Source organism: Dermacentor andersoni, chromosome 11 (assembly GCF_023375885.2).
Source record: "Dermacentor andersoni chromosome 11, qqDerAnde1_hic_scaffold, whole genome shotgun sequence".
In the NCBI taxonomy this organism is placed as follows: domain Eukaryota; kingdom Metazoa; phylum Arthropoda; class Arachnida; order Ixodida; family Ixodidae; genus Dermacentor; species Dermacentor andersoni.
The window spans coordinates 36041498-36063962 of NC_092824.1; the positions used below are offsets into that span (position 1 = coordinate 36041498).

The 22465-nt window shown below is 48.7% G+C and overlaps 1 protein-coding gene across 1 annotated transcript in view; it reads right to left on the minus strand.

Annotated features, from left to right (window-relative positions):
• LOC126518157 (solute carrier organic anion transporter family member 4A1-like) overlaps positions 1 to 22465 on the minus strand; it is a 67059-nt gene that overhangs the window by 13724 nt on the left and 30870 nt on the right. Inside the window, exons 4-7 of the mRNA XM_072285179.1 lie at positions 16727 to 16923; positions 10541 to 10640; positions 5672 to 5946; positions 3781 to 3870 (exon numbers count right to left, since the gene is read on the minus strand). Coding sequence (XP_072141280.1) covers positions 3781 to 3870; positions 5672 to 5946; positions 10541 to 10640; positions 16727 to 16923 — 662 coding nt within the window. The remainder of the gene's footprint in view (positions 1 to 3780; positions 3871 to 5671; positions 5947 to 10540; positions 10641 to 16726; positions 16924 to 22465) is intronic.

Consider the following 22465-nt stretch of genomic DNA (forward strand, 5'->3'; position numbering starts at 1 on the left):
GCTTGCGTTGAATGGGAAGGGAGGACCGAGGAGAAAGTTGATATCAACAATTGACTGAGGCAGGGTTGCCCTTATCCCCACTACTGTTTATGATGTGCTATCGGCCAAAAAAGTAAACGAACCACGGCTTAGGTGGCCGGAGCGGCTGCGGGGCCACACCGGGGCGCTGCTATCTCGCTCAGCGCGCTGACGGCGAGAGTGCCCCGAGTGACGCCAGACTTCACCCTCACTCTCACGTGGGGCCTTGTCACGCTTGATAAATTTCTAGTGCACCGTTCGGTTGCTCTGGTGCTGACGGTCGCGATGCATTGCCAGTAGTCCAGCACATGGCGCTGTCGTGCAGTACCGGGCGGCCGCGGGGGATCAAGTCATGGCCCTGAGAGGGAACGATGGCCAGTTCTCATTGTTGTTTTGCTTATTTTCACCTTGTCTTTCATGTTAGTGCACGTCGCCAGCGTCCACCACTGCTAGATTTTAGACAACATCGCGCAAGTAGCCGCAACCGCGGCTATACGGTGACGCGCTCTCTTTCACGTCGGCGCGATAGAGAGTGGGAAGCGCTGCACGGACGTCCGAAGCTATAGCGGCGGCGCTCCCTTGCCAAGGCGAGTAAGCCAAGTCATCGCGGTCAGCGGCAACTTTTCATCGCACTGAGGACCCCTTCAAGCCAGGGAATGCTTCCGTGAATAAACTTTCACGACTGACTAGTTATTTCGATTCGTCGTCCCAATTATCTCTTTCTGGCCGTACTTCTGTAAAGTTTCATAACGGCCTACGCCTTGTAGTAACTAATTAAAGCAGTTTTAAGGGGCGTCGCTGATATAAATATTAAACGCACTGCTGGAGACAATGCCGGAAAAGTAATCTCGACAGAAAAGCCGCGCCCTCAGTAAAGCTTGGCGCCTGTAACTTATCACGCCTGCGTGAAAGAGCGCGCATCACCGTAGCCGCCATTGTAGCTACTTACGTTCTGTTGCGTAAATCAAGCAGCGGTGAACGCCGGCGACATGCATTGATATGAAGGATAAGGTGAATATAAGCAAAACAACAATCAGAACGGGTCTTCGTTCCTTCTCAGTGTCGCGGTTTGATGTCCGGCTGCCGACCGTTAGTGTGCGACCGCGCACGTTGTAGACTATCGGCAATGCACAGTCCCCTTCGTCGCAACCGTCAGCACCAGAACAACCGAACGGCGCACTAGAAATTTATCAAACGTGATGAGGCCCCGCGTGAGGGTGAGGGCGAAGATGGCGTCACTCGGGGCACTCTCGCCGTCAGCGCGCGGAGCGAGATAGCAGCGCCCCGGTGTGGCCCCGCAGCCGCTCCGGCCACCTAAGCCGTGGTCCGTTTACTTTTTTGGCCGATAGTACATGGTGAGGATGGAGAGGGTGCTAGAAGGAAGTAATATCGGGTTTAATCTCTCATACAAACAGGTGGGTACAGTAGTAGAGCAGCAGCTTCCAGGTTTATCTTATGCGGACGACACTGTGTTGCTAGCTAGCAAGCAGTGATATCGAACGTCTGGCTAATATCTGTGGACAGGTAAACAACAATTTATGTTTGAAATTCAGTGTTAGAAAATCAGGTGTTATGGTATTAAATGAAAACAGTGAACAGACAGTGGCAATACAGGGCCAGGAAATACCTCGGGTAACAGAATATAAATACCTTGGTATATGGATAAACGAAGGCATTAGATATATGGAAACACAGGAAAAAACAAAAACAGTGAAGGGGAAGAGAAACGCAGCCATAATGAAGCACAGAGCGCTATGGGGATACAATAGGTACGAGGTGCTCCGAGGTATGTGGAAAGGTGCAATGGTTTCAGGATTTACTTTTGGAAATGTTGTTGTTTGCTTTAAATCAGAGTTACAATCAGGACTCGATGGGAACCAAAGGTCAGTGGGACGCCTCGCATTGGGCGCTCACGGGAATACTACAAATGAAGTTGTGCAGGGTGATATGGGCTGGACTAGTTTTGAAGTGAGGGAAGCTTGCAGTAAAATTGAGTATGAGGAACGACTGATGAATATGGAAGAAAGTAAATGGGCTGGGAGAGTGTTGAGGTATCTGTACAGGAAAAACATTGTTTCACAGTGAAGGAAAAGAACTAGGAAGCTTACCAGCACGTATGCGGCCTGTAGGGTGGGCAACACAGAAACAAAGAACCTCAAGCGGAGAGTCAGAGAGGCTGGAATAATCTCATGGGTGCCGGCAATGGAAAAGAAATCTGCCACGAGTAACTACTTAAGATGAAAAAACGAAATCAGGAAAGAAACAATTTATGACAGCTCAAAGGAAAGCTCATTACTTTTCGAAGCGAGATCGGTATGCTTTAGAACACGCACCTATAAAGCGACATATAAGTAGGAAGAAGAATCATGTGCTTGCTGCGGTAAAGCTAGGAAAACTATGGAGCATGTTTTATTAGAATGTGAAGACGTCTTCCCAGCGGTCGATTTAGGCACCACTGGCCTCCTTGAAGCCCTTGGGTTCAGCGAGAGCAGTGGAAAAGTAAACATGTCCGCAATAGGCATTAGTAAGAGGCGATTGGAGGATTGGTGGAAGAAAAGTAGGGAAACGACAAAAAACGGAGACGTACAAAAGCAAAGTTCGCAATAGGGGATCAGAAAATTTTGTTGTGGGAGTTCATAGTGCTTTTTTTCTTGTTTAACCTGGGTAGAACATTAGGCGGTATAATAGCAAGAGCTTGGTGGCGCAACCCACCGCCCCATTCCAAAGGGGACGCTCATAATATCCATCCATCAATCCATCGCCAATAGATTTTTTTAAAAAGAAGAGGTAATATGCATTTTAGAGAAGATATTTTCATAGTTTTTACGCTGATCCCTCTCCTCTACTTTTGGCACCAGAAAAACAAAGCTACCATGTTTACAGTCAAAGTATATCATATGGATTAATCGAACTCACTGATTTCATAGAGCGTAGGCGATTAACCTCTGGCGCCGCTTTTCTGTTGCATTTCAATTCAAGGCAGCCTTGGGCAGAATGACGAGGCAAAGTGCATTGTACGCTTGATTGTTTTCGTTTTTTTTTTTTTCTGGTGGCATGCCTTCCCTTACCACAGCTTGTATCCCATAGTCTCGATTATCTCCCTGCTCATTCATTCCAAGGCCTCAGCCGGTTTTTCACGATAAGAAAACGGGGAAAGTCGGAGGAAAGGAATGAAACATGAAAAGAAAGCTACGTTCTTCGAAGCATACATGCTCTTTCTTCCGCTAAGAACTACTAACAGGCATCGTTTGCAGAAGGGGTGGCGAAATGAAGTTCGTCGTGGACACGCTCTATTAGTTCCTATCACGCTGCTGTCTTATTGTTCGCTGCCTCAGGTTCCGCCTTAGCATTCTTAAGGCTGTAGTCTGCGAGTTAGGCTACAGTGTGTACACGTCCCAGTGCTCCTCCCATTTCCAAAAAACTCCGAAAATGGCTCCCTCTTGCCGTATTTCAATGGTCGCCGTTACAATGCCGTAATCAACCGGCCAATTCGAGCAACTTAAATAACGATTTGGAGAAGATCTTGTCTGGGCGAGAAATGAATTGCGTTATAAACTGAAAATCGCGTTAGAACGTTGACGTTTCGGCTTCTGGGCGGAAGCCTGTTTTACGCAAGTCACGGGAGTGAATAAGGCTTCTCTGTGGAAGCCGAAACGTAAGCCTCCTTTAGCAACACTGCCTTGGGCAGCATTTAGTGTTCGTATAGGTTATATGAAGTCATGTTGCTCGTAATTTCAGAGAGAAACTACTGATTGCTCTCACCAAGCAGGACTGCTGCTCCGGACGAGGTCATTCCGAACTGGCTTTCGAACAGTTTGGTGACGAAGTTCAAGTAGCCAGAGCCAATCATCACTGCAGGAAAAATAGGCGACTCCTTGTAGATTTTGATGACACGTGAAGGACAGCAACATAAATAAAATAAAAAATGTGCCCTTGTTGCTTCCAAAATAACACTGACTCTGTCCTTCATGTATGTTTTCTTTGAGGTGTCACTGATCTTAAGTTCCCGGCATATAGCTCTATTAAAACTGGCACGCATAGTCTTTATCTGTGTCCGGTGACCGCATTTTACCGGCTAACAAGCGTTAAATGTTATCTCTCGGCGCAGGACGTGCCTACATGAATCCGAAGTTTGACGAATGTCATTGATGGTTCTATCGGTTGTCTGTCGTCACCGAGACTAGTGTAACGTGATGGTATGCGCGACACAAATTGTGTAGTACTTTCTGGAATACGGGTGGGCACCAGCGATAACGCTGGAACGTTCGACGATTCTTCTATAAAAGCCGATGCGCTTGACGCAGAGATCAGATTATCGACGATCGTCGACTGTGTTCACCGCCACCGTTATGCTACTACTGTTATTTGCTTTTAGGGGCATAAGTTCGCTCTATAGAAAGTTAGTTCCGTGATTCTCAGTTCTGCCGCTGCGTTCTTGACCGTCCCTACAGCGTGACAATACTAGCACACTGTCGGCTGTATTCGTCGCTTAATAGGGCTCTGCTGTACAACTTGAACATATCAAGCAAACCAAGTAAATCACTAGACAAAACCGCCAAGAGAAACCGAGTTTAGTCAGTTTCGCATGGGTCTCGTACGCTGTGCCTTTTAGCACAAAGTTACTGTATATGCTTTCCGCCAAAAACCGACATTCCAGTATTCTAAACTACATTTCTTCGAGTATCTGAAGCAGACGTTAAGTTTGCAGCTTGCGTGACATGCTTACATTATTCTTTCTTTTTTAAATTGGAGCGCAAATGAGCAACCGGCTCCCTAATAAACGGTAGATACTAGGTTTTGCTGGTAATTGCAAAAAACCTAACACAGTTAATTGTAATGAATCCCGAGCAAAGCAATTTCTCCTTCCTGTGTAGTTAGATGGAAACTCCCGACGTAAACCCTTCTTTTAGACTGCCAATGCAACTCACGGGCTGTGTGATGCACCGAAACGTGGAGTGAGCGGGTGGGGGGGGGGGGGGGGGGGGGATTGAGAGAGGTTCGAGAACTAAACCTCGACCACACGAGACTGTTCAGCGTGCCCAGAAAGGGCAGTACACGAAAGTGTCGCTGGTTTCCTTCCATTAGAATGCAGTGGTCCCGGGCGGGAAGACAAGCCGCTATGTCGTGCTCGGCCAGCAGAGCACCGAAAACCGATGGGCCACCACGTCGGCTGGATTTTACTCGAAGAGCCTCGACTAAGCAAAGGTCGGCATACTCACTCACAACTGCACTGAGTGGATACATTAGAGTGCACTAGTGGACACTTACGAGTGATATACTGTGAGTGAGTGAGGAAGGCTCTGAGTGGAAGTCAGAATTAACAGGGGTGAGGGCCGAATAATGTCACTAAGAACGAAATTCGGTGACAATCACGTTGCGTGGGCGATAGCATGGGCGTGAGTGACTGTAAATTAGTGATGGTGGACGTAATTACGTATGTGAGTAAGTGCAGGCAACTGAACGCAAGTATGAGGGTGACTGGCTGCCGGTGAGTGTGAATGGCAGGGACTGTGAACGCGAGTGAGTGCCGTCAAGTGTGAGCGCGCGTGATGGAGCGTGATTACGCAGCTTGCGAAAATATTGATCAGTTATGAGCGAACACCGGCTTGGGCTGGCGGCCTATGTAGCCAGCGGCTTCTCGAACTCGACTCACTCTCGACGGTGGCGGCCAGGCTGATGAACAGGAACGTGTAGTTTTGCAGCAGGTAGAACACGGCTCTGGGCATGTCGGCGAGGCGCACCTGCAAAGTGTCGCCCTTCAGCGCGCGGAAGTCCACCTCGTGTGCCTCTTGGGTGTTCACGGCATCTGGAAGTCTCTTTGGAAAGCCAAACGTAGGCAAGCTGATGAGCAGCGCCGAAAAGCCGGTAATCACGAAGCCGATCCACCAAGCGCCAACCCACACGTTGCTGGACGGCGACATGCCGATGCTGCACAAGCCACAACAGCGCATATGGCTATTTCAAAATGTGGCGTTGACAAAATTGGTCTACGGTGGTAGAACGGGGCATACCTCGGTCGGCAGCCACAGAAGAGGTGTCGTAGTCTCAGGTTTATCGAGAACAAGGGCTGGTCAACGTGTTACCCAGACATGTGATCCTACTCCCCACACAACGATGAGCCGAACACCTTCACAGACTACCACTGTTTTTCGCTGAGTTCCGACACGCCTGTACCCAGGAATGTCTGAGGCTAGACGCTAGCACCGTTTATATTATTGCGACGATAGCGTATGGCATTTCTTAGCGAATCACGGCAACGTTGTGCGACATCGTTTCAATGGGGCGCATTTCTCTTCGTCCAAAATAAGCCCGGACCCGTCTCCCGGGATTTGCGTTGCGCCGGTCAGTGAAGGCGAGTGCATGGCGGCAGCCCGTCTCACTTTCCCTCACTTCCTCAATGCGATATGCGAGGGTTTACATGCAATCGACAAGACGACTTACTCCGTCTCGAACTGTAGCCTCTCCTGTAGCAATACTCTCATGCACCTTCCTAGCACATTACCGCTGTTTACACGGATGCGATGCGCTAGATATGCGACGCCATGTGGCACTTGTCACCTTTATGTGAACGTCCCTACTAAGACATCCCTGGTTAGGCGACTGGTAATCGTTTTTGGGTCTCCTTCTTCCTTCGTGTGGATCATCGTCTGCTCTAGAAGTCGCTGTGAGGTATACTCATCAAGCATGAACTTTGCTTCGGTGTAAAGCCACTGAAGTGGACGTCGGCAAGGTAGGCGCCTCAATGTTACGTGGCAAGCAGGATCACATCTATGTGTATTATGATGCATGCATGGAATGTTTAGTGTGCGACATGTTTAACAGACCTACACTCAGCACAACCTTTCATATATATGCGAAGGGAACACAACATTTTTTGGTGTTGTTATTATTATTATTATTAATATTATTATTATTATTGTTATTATTGTTATTGTTATTGTTGTTATTATTGTTATAATTATTGTTATTATTGTTATAGTTCTTGTTATTATTGTTGTTATTGTTATTACTGTTGTTGTTGTTAGCAAAACGAAGATAGCTGCCCTAGGAACTCAGAACACAATTGGCGATACCATAACAGAGACTTAATAGTTCCGTATCCCTTCATTACATTGCAGTATTATCGGAATCAAAGTTCAAACTTCTGTGCTAAACGGGCAGAAACGTTTTCTCTCAATAGCAAACACTTTACGTACTTCCGCACGCCTAAATCTATTAGTTATTTGGGCAAAACACAGACTTAGTATTTTGTAGCCGAAACAGGCTCTGAAACCAAGAATTTCTCAGCGCCTGTTCTAGCGTAAATGGCGGGCGTGTTCTTTCGTTTTCAGTTACACTAACTGCTGAAAAACAAAAAGTTCTGCAGTGTTAAGTCGCATTATACGGTGGGGTACCCAGAAGTAACCCGAAATCTTTGGAAAAAGCTATGTATTTATGTATTTTTTTACGAAACAACCCTGTCACCCCAGCGGTACTCTCCATTAAACATAATACATTTGTCCATTCTGCGATTCCATTCTTCGAAACATTTTTCAAGCTCGCCTGTTTTTATGGCCTAATAGCTCCTCTCCCGTTTTTTTTCCCTCGCCTCTTCTACGTCGTGAAATCAGACCCTTCATGCCATTCTCCATCCAAGGAAACAAAAACGTCGCACGGAGGGAGGTCAGGTGCCCACGCTGCTTACTCAGCTTACCTCGCTCCGTGGGACATATTGTTTTCCTCCTCGGATGAAGAACAACATGAAAAGACTGATTTCACGACGTAGAAGAGCTGAGGGGAAAAAACGAGAGAGGAGCTATTAGCCCATAAAAACAGATGAGTTTGCAAAATGTTTCGAAGAATGGAATCGCAGAATGGACAACTGTATTACGTGTAATGGAGAGTACCTTCGGGGTGATAGGGTTGTTTTGTAAAAAATAAATACATAGTTTTCTTTTTCAAAACATTTCCGGTTACATATATCCTCGCGTTTGAGTTGCGGAGCCTCAGAGAAACCGAAAATTTTGTGCTCCTAACATGGCTCCGAGTGGGCAAGCACATAGCGGCGCTTTTTTTGGATGCCAGTAGTCATTATCCAGACAATGCCTCCTTTACTAGATGCCCGCCGCGTTGCTCGCTTTCCCATTGTAGCGACGGTCCCCTTAGTTCAGCATAAGTTCCGTGAGGCGGCGCGCGTTGCCTTTTCAACTTCCGGCGGATGTGGCAGCGGCGGCTGAATGCATCCGCCGGCGCGCTGTATGCGCGGGTGTCTGTTAGCGAGCGTTATCGCAGGCCTCCGAGACGGTAACAGATGCCATAGTAATCTCAGACTCCGCAGCACGTGATCTAAGTTACAGGCGTTCGCCATGAGATGCGCTCGTTGCCTTTTCGCGGAGGAGAGAAAAGGGAGAGGGCCAGGAACCGAGATTACCAGACAACGCGGCAGGCATCTAGTAATGGAGGCATTGATCCAGATCATTCAGGGAAGCTCGTGCTGATAGGTTTGCCATCAAAAATTAGACTCAAGACCTTCGTTTTTCGTAAAATTAAGTCATTCCCGACGAGATCCAAACCCATAACGAATTGTTGGTGAGTCAGTTGTTCTAAGCGCTACACCACTGCATGCAGCCATTTTTCTTTTTTTTCCTGTGTAGCGTTAGAAGCCACGTACAAACTTTATATCAATACAGCATTGCAAATAAGTTCTTAAGTTGGGTTGTGCAGCTATCGGCTGACAGCAATTTGGAAAGAAATATCATGGCGGTCAATTGATTAATTAGTTCTCAGAATATCGTCCTCACAGCTTTTCGCGCATAAGATTTCGCGCAATTTGTACTTGTTCTACGCAATATGCTCGCCGAAAGACTGTGCACACGAATCGCAATTCCTTAATGCCACCAGTCTTATCTGGACCTCTAAGCACGGCGGCCTGCTTGATGTCATCACTCTTCGACGAATGATTATATCATGTATCTATGGGTCAGGATAAACCTCAATATAGTGCGCGCGATCAGTCAGTGGCAATTCTGTATTAGCTTTTCCCCGGAGTACATGTCAAAACAACATTCTCTTGCAGCAATTCAAAAACACATCCTCAATGATCTCATGCTTCATAAAAAGAAAGTAGTTGGCGCTCCAATGAAGGAATACGCGAACTACTCCGTACAGGACTTCATTGACAATGTGTCTGAGTGAAGTTTAGAGAAACTATGTGTTGACATGGGCAAGAACCATCACTCCATTTATTCTCTGAATCACATCTTTCTATGGCCTCCAACTTTGAGCAAGTTTAGCAATACTTCAAAAAAATGTTGAATTGGCTAAACATTGATTTAACCATTTGCACGTCAGAATTTACAGGTATTCTAATAAAAATAGAACCCTCAAAAACTTTTACGAAGAAATTACTTCGCACAAAAAAGCACTTATTGAATAAGACAAGCTCTTGAAGGCACCACAGAGTCGGATAAAGTGGAAGACAGACAAATGGGAATTATTTTTTTCTCTTCTACAAAGGCCTACTGATCTCTAAAGAAAGAAAGCTACTAACACTGTTTAGCTAACGAGTGTAAAAAGAGGCTTTCAACAAGGAGGAAGCATCCTTTATACCGTTACTGTAGTTGCCAAAAAGAAAAAGGCCGAAGTTTGTGACTTTTCTTTGTTACTGCAATGACAACAAATAACCTGTAATATATGGCATAGTTGGTGAACCAAAAAATTCCACATTGAGGCACGTGCCAAATCAACAGTTCCAGGCTTGCCCGCTTCTTTGATGAAAACGGAAATTTCCGCATCTTCCGTCCCCAAATATTTGCTGCTGCTTTACTGTCTGGTGGTAACACCGAGACAGATTCTAGGTGTCCATGCGCAGTGCGCCCAGAACAACAACACGTAACACTGCCGAACACCAGAGAGAAAATTGGAGGATCATGCAAGCTCGCGCACGTGCAGTGAGGTAATTAGACGCGCTACTTGACGAGTGATGTGCGTAGGCCTGTGTCTATAGCACTGCAAGCATTGGGACACTGTGCGCGACTGTAAAAAGTCAGATTTCTTTCTGTGCGCGTCACATTCCCTGCGTAATGCATAGGTGTTGAACACTTGACGGTGGGTATTTTGATAAGTGAGTAGACTCTAGATGTTATATTACGGTGTCAATGCAATTTCAGTCACATATGAGCGTCGCCGTGAAGTGCTTCGCTGAACCCATTTATCTGACGAAACGTGAGAGTCTCTCCGCCACCGCTTGAAACGCGAACGTCGATGTGCTTAGCGTTCTTTTCTTGTGCAACCTAGTGAGTAGCAAAGGGCCCAAAAGATGCGCCACAAATTCTGATACGTCACAGAAACTTCAAAGTTGGTCGCACATCTATCGCGTCCTTTGCTTTTCGCTAAGTTTCGCGAAAACCCTGCACCCCGATATTCGCGTATCAATCGCTGAGCAGAGTACATCTCCTTCACTCCCAAAAGCAAAGAGTGTCTTCGATGTACCTCTATCTACAAGTGGCAATCAGCATTAGTATATTCGTGCTGCGAGATTCACCTCGACGGGTCTACGCTGACGTCAGTATAGATGCCGAGAAATATGCTAGCCAGGATGAAGCCGACACCTGGCCCCATGATGGCTGCGGTGTAGTAGATGCCTGCGAGTGGCCCAGTCAAATCACTGCAGTAAAATTATGTTAAGACTGATCCTTGTTCTAAAGCATGTTGGACACATATAAAAATTCTACGTACCCTAATCCTTGCATGACAAACTTTTATACGATGAGTTCGGTGTACACTGGGTAAAATAAAGCTGTGAGACAGTGCTGAGTCCCCTCCTAAAGACGTGGCCATGGAGAAAGAAAAAGGACAGGAGGGAGCGTACCACAACGCGATTGAAGCCAAAACCGTCGGCCCAACACGTGATCGCACGTCGAAGTGCGTGGTTGATTTTAGTGTTTCCGCTCTGCAGGCACAGCCATGGCAGGGCCGCTGAGCAAGCGCGCACCGAATAGAAACTGCTGGCATAGCTACTGGGAACCAAACGTCTCAGCAGATACCGATTCTCGCTCCGCGATCTCGACGCAAGAAGTCACGTGTTGGACCACCACTGTGGCTTCACGGAGCATTCGCTTGCCAAGACTGAATGGGTGGCGTAATGCTCCCTCCTATACTTTTTCTTCCTCCATGGACCTGACCTTCGCAGCAGCACGTGTATGTAACGCAGCAAGCTTGGAGGACCCAGATCCTCTATCTGTTTGCAACGCTCCCCGTCACGTCCGAACATGCTGCCAAGCATGCTCAGTTGCATGATAAGGAAGAAACACGTTTCAAAAGCATGCGCACGGCAAGAAAATCAATACGTAGGTTCTACAGGCACTGAGAGTTGGATATCCCCAAATTCTTGTTTATTTTCTATTTATTTTGCATATTAGGTGCTTTTATTTTTTTTGCATGAATATCGCTCTAAAATGTTTTTGCGGGTTGGGTATGGATTGGGTTGGGTAACGTGGGTACTTTTGTTGCGTTTCAAGCTCTATCTAAAGACTGCTTAGTAAATTCATATCTCAATGCCACCGCTTTTTATCGTAGTAGTATACAGCACAGTATACAGTATAGTAGTAGTATCAGTACAACTTCGTCTCTTGTTGTACTGATGTATTGTCCGTGTGACTATTGTCGGAGTTTCTGAAACTTTGCCTTCTTCGCTATATCGTTGCTTCTTATTTCATTTAACTTTCATCGAGGGCACTGGTACAGACGCTGAATTTGGGACCCTTGTCTGCCTATATAAATGAAAAAATTTCATATTCTTAAAGCACAATACCAATGCCATTGATTGATTGCATGGACTCCAACAGCGGTTGAAGACTGACTGACTGACTGACTGACTGACTGACTGACTGACTGACTGACTGACTGACTGACTGACTGACTGACTGACTGACTGACTGACTGACTGACTGACTGACTGACTGACTGACTGACTGACTGACTGACTGACTGACTGACTGACTGACTGACTGACTGACTGACTGACTGACTGACTGACTGACTGACTGACTGACTGACTGACTGACTGACTGACTGACTGACTGACTGACTGACTGACTGACTGACTGACTGACTGACTGACTGACTGACTGACTGACTGACTGACTGACTGACTGACTGACTGACTGACTGACTGACTGACTGACTGACTGACTGACTGACTGACTGACTGACTGACTGACTGACTGACTGACTGACTGACTGACTGACTGACTGACTGACTGACTGACTGACTGACTGACTGACTGACTGACTGACTGACTGACTGACTGACTGACTGACTGACTGACTGACTGACTGACTGACTGACTGACTGACTGACTGACTGACTGACTGACTGACTGACTGACTGACTGACTGACTGACTGACTGACTGACTGACTGACTGACTGACTGACTGACTGACTGACTGACTGACTGACTGACTGACTGACTGACTGACTGACTGACTGACTGACTGACTGACTGACTGACTGACTGACTGACTGACTGACTGACTGACTGACTGACTGACTGACTGACTGACTGACTGACTGACTGACTGACTGACTGACTGACTGACTGACTGACTGACTGACTGACTGACTGACTGACTGACTGACTGACTGACTGACTGACTGACTGACTGACTGACTGACTGACTGACTGACTGACTGACTGACTGACTGACTGACTGACTGACTGACTGACTGACTGACTGACTGACTGACTGACTGACTGACTGACTGACTGACTGACTGACTGACTGACTGACTGACTGACTGACTGACTGACTGACTGACTGACTGACTGACTGACTGACTGACTGACTGACTGACTGACTGACTGACTGACTGACTGACTGACTGACTGACTGACTGACTGACTGACTGACTGACTGACTGACTGACTGACTGACTGACTGACTGACTGACTGACTGACTGACTGACTGACTGACTGACTGACTGACTGACTGACTGACTGACTGACTGACTGACTGACTGACTGACTGACTGACTGACTGACTGACTGACTGACTGACTGACTGACTGACTGACTGACTGACTGACTGACTGACTGACTGACTGACTGACTGACTGACTGACTGACTGACTGACTGACTGACTGACTGACTGACTGACTGACTGACTGACTGACTGACTGACTGACTGACTGACTGACTGACTGACTGACTGACTGACTGACTGACTGACTGACTGACTGACTGACTGACTGACTGACTGACTGACTGACTGACTGACTGACTGACTGACTGACTGACTGACTGACTGACTGACTGACTGACTGACTGACTGACTGACTGACTGACTGACTGACTGACTGACTGACTGACTGACTGACTGACTGACTGACTGACTGACTGACTGACTGACTGACTGACTGACTGACTGACTGACTGACTGACTGACTGACTGACTGACTGACTGACTGACTGACTGACTGACTGACTGACTGACTGACTGACTGACTGACTGACTGACTGACTGACTGACTGACTGACTGACTGACTGACTGACTGACTGACTGACTGACTGACTGACTGACTGACTGACTGACTGACTGACTGACTGACTGACTGACTGACTGACTGACTGACTGACTGACTGACTGACTGACTGACTGACTGACTGACTGACTGACTGACTGACTGACTGACTGACTGACTGACTGACTGACTGACTGACTGACTGACTGACTGACTGACTGACTGACTGACTGACTGACTGACTGACTGACTGACTGACTGACTGACTGACTGACTGACTGACTGACTGACTGACTGACTGACTGACTGACTGACTGACTGACTGACTGACTGACTGACTGACTGACTGACTGACTGACTGACTGACTGACTGACTGACTGACTGACTGACTGACTGACTGACTGACTGACTGACTGACTGACTGACTGACTGACTGACTGACTGACTGACTGACTGACTGACTGACTGACTGACTGACTGACTGACTGACTGACTGACTGACTGACTGACTGACTGACTGACTGACTGACTGACTGACTGACTGACTGACTGACTGACTGACTGACTGACTGACTGACTGACTGACTGACTGACTGACTGACTGACTGACTGACTGACTGACTGACTGACTGACTGACTGACTGACTGACTGACTGACTGACTGACTGACTGACTGACTGACTGACTGACTGACTGACTGACTGACTGACTGACTGACTGACTGACTGACTGACTGACTGACTGACTGACTGACTGACTGACTGACTGACTGACTGACTGACTGACTGACTGACTGACTGACTGACTGACTGACTGACTGACTGACTGACTGACTGACTGACTGACTGACTGACTGACTGACTGACTGACTGACTGACTGACTGACTGACTGACTGACTGACTGACTGACTGACTGACTGACTGACTGACTGACTGACTGACTGACTGACTGACTGACTGACTGACTGACTGACTGACTGACTGACTGACTGACTGACTGACTGACTGACTGACTGACTGACTGACTGACTGACTGACTGACTGACTGACTGACTGACTGACTGACTGACTGACTGACTGACTGACTGACTGACTGACTGACTGACTGACTGACTGACTGACTGACTGACTGACTGACTGACTGACTGACTGACTGACTGACTGACTGACTGACTGACTGACTGACTGACTGACTGACTGACTGACTGACTGACTGACTGACTGACTGACTGACTGACTGACTGACTGACTGACTGACTGACTGACTGACTGACTGACTGACTGACTGACTGACTGACTGACTGACTGACTGACTGACTGACTGACTGACTGACTGACTGACTGACTGACTGACTGACTGACTGACTGACTGACTGACTGACTGACTGACTGACTGACTGACTGACTGACTGACTGACTGACTGACTGACTGACTGACTGACTGACTGACTGACTGACTGACTGACTGACTGACTGACTGACTGACTGACTGACTGACTGACTGACTGACTGACTGACTGACTGACTGACTGACTGACTGACTGACTGACTGACTGACTGACTGACTGACTGACTGACTGACTGACTGACTGACTGACTGACTGACTGACTGACTGACTGACTGACTGACTGACTGACTGACTGACTGACTGACTGACTGACTGACTGACTGACTGACTGACTGACTGACTGACTGACTGACTGACTGACTGACTGACTGACTGACTGACTGACTGACTGACTGACTGACTGACTGACTGACTGACTGACTGACTGACTGACTGACTGACTGACTGACTGACTGACTGACTGACTGACTGACTGACTGACTGACTGACTGACTGACTGACTGACTGACTGACTGACTGACTGACTGACTGACTGACTGACTGACTGACTGACTGACTGACTGACTGACTGACTGACTGACTGACTGACTGACTGACTGACTGACTGACTGACTGACTGACTGACTGACTGACTGACTGACTGACTGACTGACTGACTGACTGACTGACTGACTGACTGACTGACTGACTGACTGACTGACTGACTGACTGACTGACTGACTGACTGACTGACTGACTGACTGACTGACTGACTGACTGACTGACTGACTGACTGACTGACTGACTGACTGACTGACTGACTGACTGACTGACTGACTGACTGACTGACTGACTGACTGACTGACTGACTGACTGACTGACTGACTGACTGACTGACTGACTGACTGACTGACTGACTGACTGACTGACTGACTGACTGACTGACTGACTGACTGACTGACTGACTGACTGACTGACTGACTGACTGACTGACTGACTGACTGACTGACTGACTGACTGACTGACTGACTGACTGACTGACTGACTGACTGACTGACTGACTGACTGACTGACTGACTGACTGACTGACTGACTGACTGACTGACTGACTGACTGACTGACTGACTGACTGACTGACTGACTGACTGACTGACTGACTGACTGACTGACTGACTGACTGACTGACTGACTGACTGACTGACTGACTGACTGACTGACTGACTGACTGACTGACTGACTGACTGACTGACTGACTGACTGACTGACTGACTGACTGACTGACTGACTGACTGACTGACTGACTGACTGACTGACTGACTGACTGACTGACTGACTGACTGACTGACTGACTGACTGACTGACTGACTGACTGACTGACTGACTGACTGACTGACTGACTGACTGACTGACTGACTGACTGACTGACTGACTGACTGACTGACTGACTGACTGACTGACTGACTGACTGACTGACTGACTGACTGACTGACTGACTGACTGACTGACTGACTGACTGACTGACTGACTGACTGACTGACTGACTGACTGACTGACTGACTGACTGACTGACTGACTGACTGACTGACTGACTGACTGACTGACTGACTGACTGACTGACTGACTGACTGACTGACTGACTGACTGACTGACTGACTGACTGACTGACTGACTGACTGACTGACTGACTGACTGACTGACTGACTGACTGACTGACTGACTGACTGACTGACTGACTGACTGACTGACTGACTGACTGACTGACTGACTGACTGACTGACTGACTGACTGACTGACTGACTGACTGACTGACTGACTGACTGACTGCATTCATGGGCTTCAACAGCGGTCAAATACCCCAGCTCATGCGGCCGTACCGATATACCAGCTGGACTTCTGGGGCGTGAGGTTGTCGTCCATGTAGGCCACTGACAACGTGTAGAAAGGTACCGTGGAACACCCATGCACCAAGTTGGCGAGCATGAAGATGAAACGGTAGCTTCGGAGCCCGCTGCCTGGGGGCAACGTTGGTCCGCTGACGAACGGGCACAGGTCCTTCAGCGAGTGGCTGAACCTGGGGTCCCACGACAAACGAAGAACATCTGAATCGCAGGCCCTCTTTTTGGCAAATCCATCAACGGCCTATTTATGTCTGCTGCGGTACGGAGGCCTCTCCCAGAGATCCCCCAACTACCTCGCTCTTGCGTCAGCCGACTCCATATCCTGCTTGCAAATTTTCTAATTTCATCCAAACAATTCTCTGCTGCCGTCGACTGCACTTCTTTTCTCCTGACATCCATTCGCTAACTCCAATAGACTCTCGCTTATCCGCCCCAGGCACTACATGGCCTGCCTAGCACCGTGTCAAGCATGAAATGCTTTTAGCTCCCCTTGCCGGCGACATTTAAGTGACCTTGAGCCAAAAACAAGCGCCGTTATCCGGGCTAGTTTGCTGACAAGGAAACTTATTGACCCGTAGGCACGCTTACAACTGGGGTATGAACGAAAAGTACAATATAAAGTACATCACATGTAATACATCATACTTGATGTAAACAAAACAGATTAAGAAAGGAAATAATAAATGGTGTCTACTTGACACTGGCTTTGCCACACACAACAACAACAACAACAAAACTCATTACCGCATCCACGCAAAAGCATTATTGTCAGCCTCGAATTTATGAAAGGTTCCCGGGGCACATACAGATACAGTCTGAACTCAGGCAACAGAATTGAGCATTATTCTGGCTATAGAAAGACTTTGCCTCGGGAGACGGTTAAGTACCGCGTAGACCAGCGGCGAAGAAACTCGGCTTCATCGAGTTTGAACAACTGTTCTTCAATATGACCCCATATTATCACCCGTAGTTTCCACATTCTGGGGTACATTGCTCTATTTGACTGCCGAGATCATTCTGCGATGTTACGGAAGCACCACAAAATGTAGCTAGCGCTGTAGTAGACGAGACTCGCAAACCTATCTCGGCGCTGTGGTGGCCGCACGATGGATATTCCGAACATTCTTGCAACTAGCTTCCAGAAGGTGCGTGCTACAACGCAGTCCTTTACTACATGCGCGTTGGCCTCTGTTTGTGCGCAATATATGCATTTATCATTCGCTACCATATGCCAGCGTTCAAGCCTGTCTCTTGTAGGTAGAATGCTCCACTGATATTGCCAATGAAAATCCTTCACTTGAGAGGGCAAATCAGGTGAAAGCACAGCTGTCCATGTCTGTGTAGTAGCTGTCCGTGGAGGTACAGCTGTCTCACACAACATTTCACAAAGCCTGGAAACTGGTGTCGCACGCCACTTTGTAATTCTTAGTTGTACAAGCTGGCTTTGCAAGCGCGCAGCCGCCGCATACTGCGGTGCTGGCGTTACCGCCGTCGGAAGCAAGTTGCCTGTACTCTGCGGCATAAGCGTTCGACGGTAATGGCTCAGCCAGTAAAGGAGCAGAGGCCTACCAGGGTACTCATCATCATCAAGTAGATCGCATGTACTCTTAGTGCACAATAGCCTACCGAATGTAACTATGCACGGCAAGTTCCATCCTCCGCTGGATTTGCGAGAACAAAACGAGATCATCTGGGTAACCCGCTAAAGATAAAATTATGCGGTCACTGGTACCCAACCCTTTGAAGAGGACCGCATTACATAGGCTAGTTACTGCCCAAATAAGTAACAAATACTATTGCTTCTGGGTTCTTCCTAATGTCTGTTCACAACATCACTCTAGCTGGAACTTCTAGTACGGTGAAGTTTTATTTGTCATTTCCAATGGCGACGTTCAAATGGCAGATATAGGGCACATTTGTCTAGACGCTAAGTTTACACACTTTGGGATGTATATATTTTTTTTAAATTCGAAAGCATGCCCTTAGGCATAATACAAAAGATGCTATAAATACACGAATAGGTTCGACTCGTGCAAAAAATCTAGGAGTGAACGATGATGGGGTCCATGAATCCAACGTTCAAGGTCGGGTGGGCGGCCAGGCCGGAGGCCTGTTGCCCGGAGATGGCGGAGACGGCTTAGATGAAGCCCTGGGCACGTCCATAATAGGTGTGTCACTGTCACATTTTGGATTCCTGCGTTGCAAAATGGGCACGATGAGCCGTAAGGACCATGGTATTGTTGTGGCCAGAGAGCGGTCACAGACGGGGTGAGCGCGACCCCGACACGTAGCCTCCTAACGTAACCTCTTCTCGGCGGGTTAACCCACCAGGGAGGTCTGACCCACACGGAGGTATGAGAGCTCGTGTGGTACGTCGGAGGTTTTCCTTTTCTCGGATCAGTCGTCCACAGGCGTCTTCAGGGAAATGTGGAAGTGGGTATGTTGTAATCTGTGGGTGGGTTGCCATGTCTGCTTCAAGGAGACCCGGCAGGGCTGCTCGAGGCACCCACTGGACGCGTATGAGGATATTCGTAGTGGCAGCAAGACGGTGAATGCTATCTGACAATATAGTGGACCGAGATACCCTACGTATGTCGTGGATGGCTTGAGTCGAGTCTGTGTGAATGATGAGTTGAGAGTATCGATCATCTTGAACAGTAGGTAGCAACGCGGCCAAGCCGTCTCGTATGGCAGCAAGCTCGGCAAGGTAGGCTGGTGGGGCAGGATCGGCAACATACGAGCATGTTTGGCCTGCCTCTGGTATCAATGGACACACGAGAGCTGTGTGAATTATGGTGCCATTAACACTGGCATCAGTGTATGCTACAAGAGTCGCATCGTCTTGATTGTCATCGGCACGGTGAAGGCAGGAAACATGGGCATTCGTCTGACGAGGAACCGGACTATACAGACGACCAAGAGGCTTATTGTCATTTAATTGTACCCTTTTCCACGGAGCTACATCGGCTCTCGTAGATGCTGGTTTGTTTATTTCGTGTCCCATGTACCGGGCCAGTGAAGCAGCCGAGCCGAAATATGATGGCTTTAGGGCGCGCGCGCATCGACGTTGGTGTACGAGTTGGTCAATAGTGTTGAGTTGGGACTCAGCCTGTAGGGTTGGCAACGGAGTGAGACGTGGTAGTCCCGTTATGGCCCGCATAGCTTCGTTATTAATGGCCTCAAGGCGAGCCCATTGTGCTTTCGTGATATGATGAAACTGGACTCTGTAGACGAGTCGTGTTTGCAATACAGAACGGACAAGAAGGCGAGCCATGTTGGTGCTCGCTCCGCCAGGTTTCTTCGCAACCCGACGTATCAACTGTATCGTTTCTGCAGCCTGTTGCTTTGCATTCTTGACCCATGGTCCCGCAGGTCCGGAGCAATCCATTTCAAGGCCGAGTACACGGAGAGTTGAAGCCTCGTGTAATGGTTGCTGATCCAGAGTTAACTGATGAGGCCGGAGTGCCAGTAGACGGCGCCCATACTTGTTCGCTACTGACATATACGTCGTCTTGTCCTTGGAAATGTCAAGGCCTATCTGAGCACACCAGTTGTGCGTCATGTTTAGGGCCTCTTGGAGGGCTTGTTCTTGGTGGCAGATTTCAGGATCAACTGACCAGACAGTGATGTCATCCGCGTACAATATGTACTGTGCGTTATGTATCATGGCTAGCTTCCAGGCTAGTGGAAGGAGAGCAATATTGAAAAGGACTGGTGCGAGCACAGATCCTTGTGGGACACCCCGATGTGCGACGAACTGACCTGCTGCTTGGCCAGCCAGGCGAATGGAGAAGGTGCGAGCGCACAGGAAGGCTTCAACGAATGTGCTGACACGGCTAGGGAACTCAAGCCAGTGGAGAATTCCGACAATTGCTTCGTGACTCACATTATCGTATGCTTTATGAATATCCATTGCCAGAACCGTGCGAATTCTTCGGGAGCGGCCTCCGATGAGAATCATAGAAGATAGGTACGCAAGGCCATCATCTGCGCCTAGATGAGCACGGAACCCGATTTGGCCTGGAGGATACCATGAGTACCGCTCGAGCCACCATGTAATACGTGTCGCGAGCATACGCTCCATCAGCTTGCCTAACCTTGAGGTTAGTGCTATTGGGCGCATATGAGCGATATTATCTTGGGGTTTTCCGGTTTTGGGAATAGGGACCATTTCTGCATGCCGCCAAGAATCGGGAATGACCCCTGTAGCCCAGGCTTCGTTTATGGCCCCCAACAGCACTTCGAGAACCTTGCCTTCCGTATCTTTATAAAGTTCATACGGTATGCCATCCGGTCCTGGTGCCTTGCATGGCTTCGACACGTCGACTGCCGCTAACAGTTCCGCCATAATGAAGGCAGCTTGTATACCCTCGATGTCAGAGAGCGTAGGCGGCGTGCCTGCGTCCGCGGGAAGGCAGTTTTGAACAACAAAGGGAGGCGGTGCTGTGTCCAAAGCCGGAAAAAAGGTGTGGGTGACAGTTTCTGCGAATACTGCTGGTGTCTGGCCCGATGCTAACAGGGCGCAGGCTGCGGGCTCTGGAGGGCGCCGACCACGTTCCATTACCCGGAAGGTGCGCCAAATGGAGGCATTGGACGACGAAGGTCCGAGAGAAGAGCACCAGTCCATCCAGCGGCCACGTTCTAAGCGGTGTTCATGGCGCCGAGCTACTGCAGTAAGGCGTTGGGCCTCTAAGCGAAGGGTACTTGATGCAGGGCCACGTTCTGATGCATGTTCTGCTTGGCGGCGCGACGCCCAGAGACGCAGAAGCTGCAAACCAGGAGCGATTCGCGATTCATCAACCCACGACGTACGTGTCGCCTCAACTAATGCCTCCTTAAGACAATGGGACGGGTCCACCATGAAGTTGGATACATTGCTTTCTGATACTACCCTGTATCGATCCCAGTCCACCACTCGACATAGTCGGCGGAGGCGGCCTGTTCCTCCCGAAGATAAGCCAAGGTGAATCGGATGATGGTTGCTACCCCAGCAGTGGGGTTCACATGACCACGAGACGGTCGTCCTTCCTGGCCACCAAGATAAGTCCGGTGAGTGTGGCGGCGCGCGAGGGTGGTCTCGCCGACGAGTAGGCACTGACACATTATTAAGCAGAGTGAATTGGGCGTCCATAAATGTGTCCAGCACACATGTACCACGCGCACTGGAAATAGCGTATCCCCATGTGGTGTGGGGCGCGTTAGGATCTCCTGCGACCATAATGTGGCAACCAGGATGTTTCTGTCGTAGGTGTCCCAGCCAGCCGAGACACAACCGAGCCGCACGACCGCTGTAGGGGCGGGCATAGTATGAAACGATGATAACGTCCGTGCGTTGGAGACGAACCAATACGGCCACGACTTCTTGCCATAGAGTACACCACCGTGAAAGATCAACGCGAGTCTGATGAAGAGTGCAACTTACATACGCTGCAGCCTTTCCTGGACATGCCTTTCGGGACATCGGTTCCCCACGGTTGACATACCTTCCAAGGCTCTGTTTTGTTTACGATAGCCCTTAATCACGTCGTCGGCGTGAACGCACTCCACCACCCGTTCTACTCTCCAGAATGCCCTGGGCGCGCTCGGCTGCCTGAAACAGCCGCCTCCCAACCACATGCTCAGCGTCTATTACCCGTGGTATTTTCCTGTGTATTTTTGTTGTGGTAGCAATTGTGGAGACGCCGCCCTGGCGTGAGCGTGATGCCCAGCACAGCG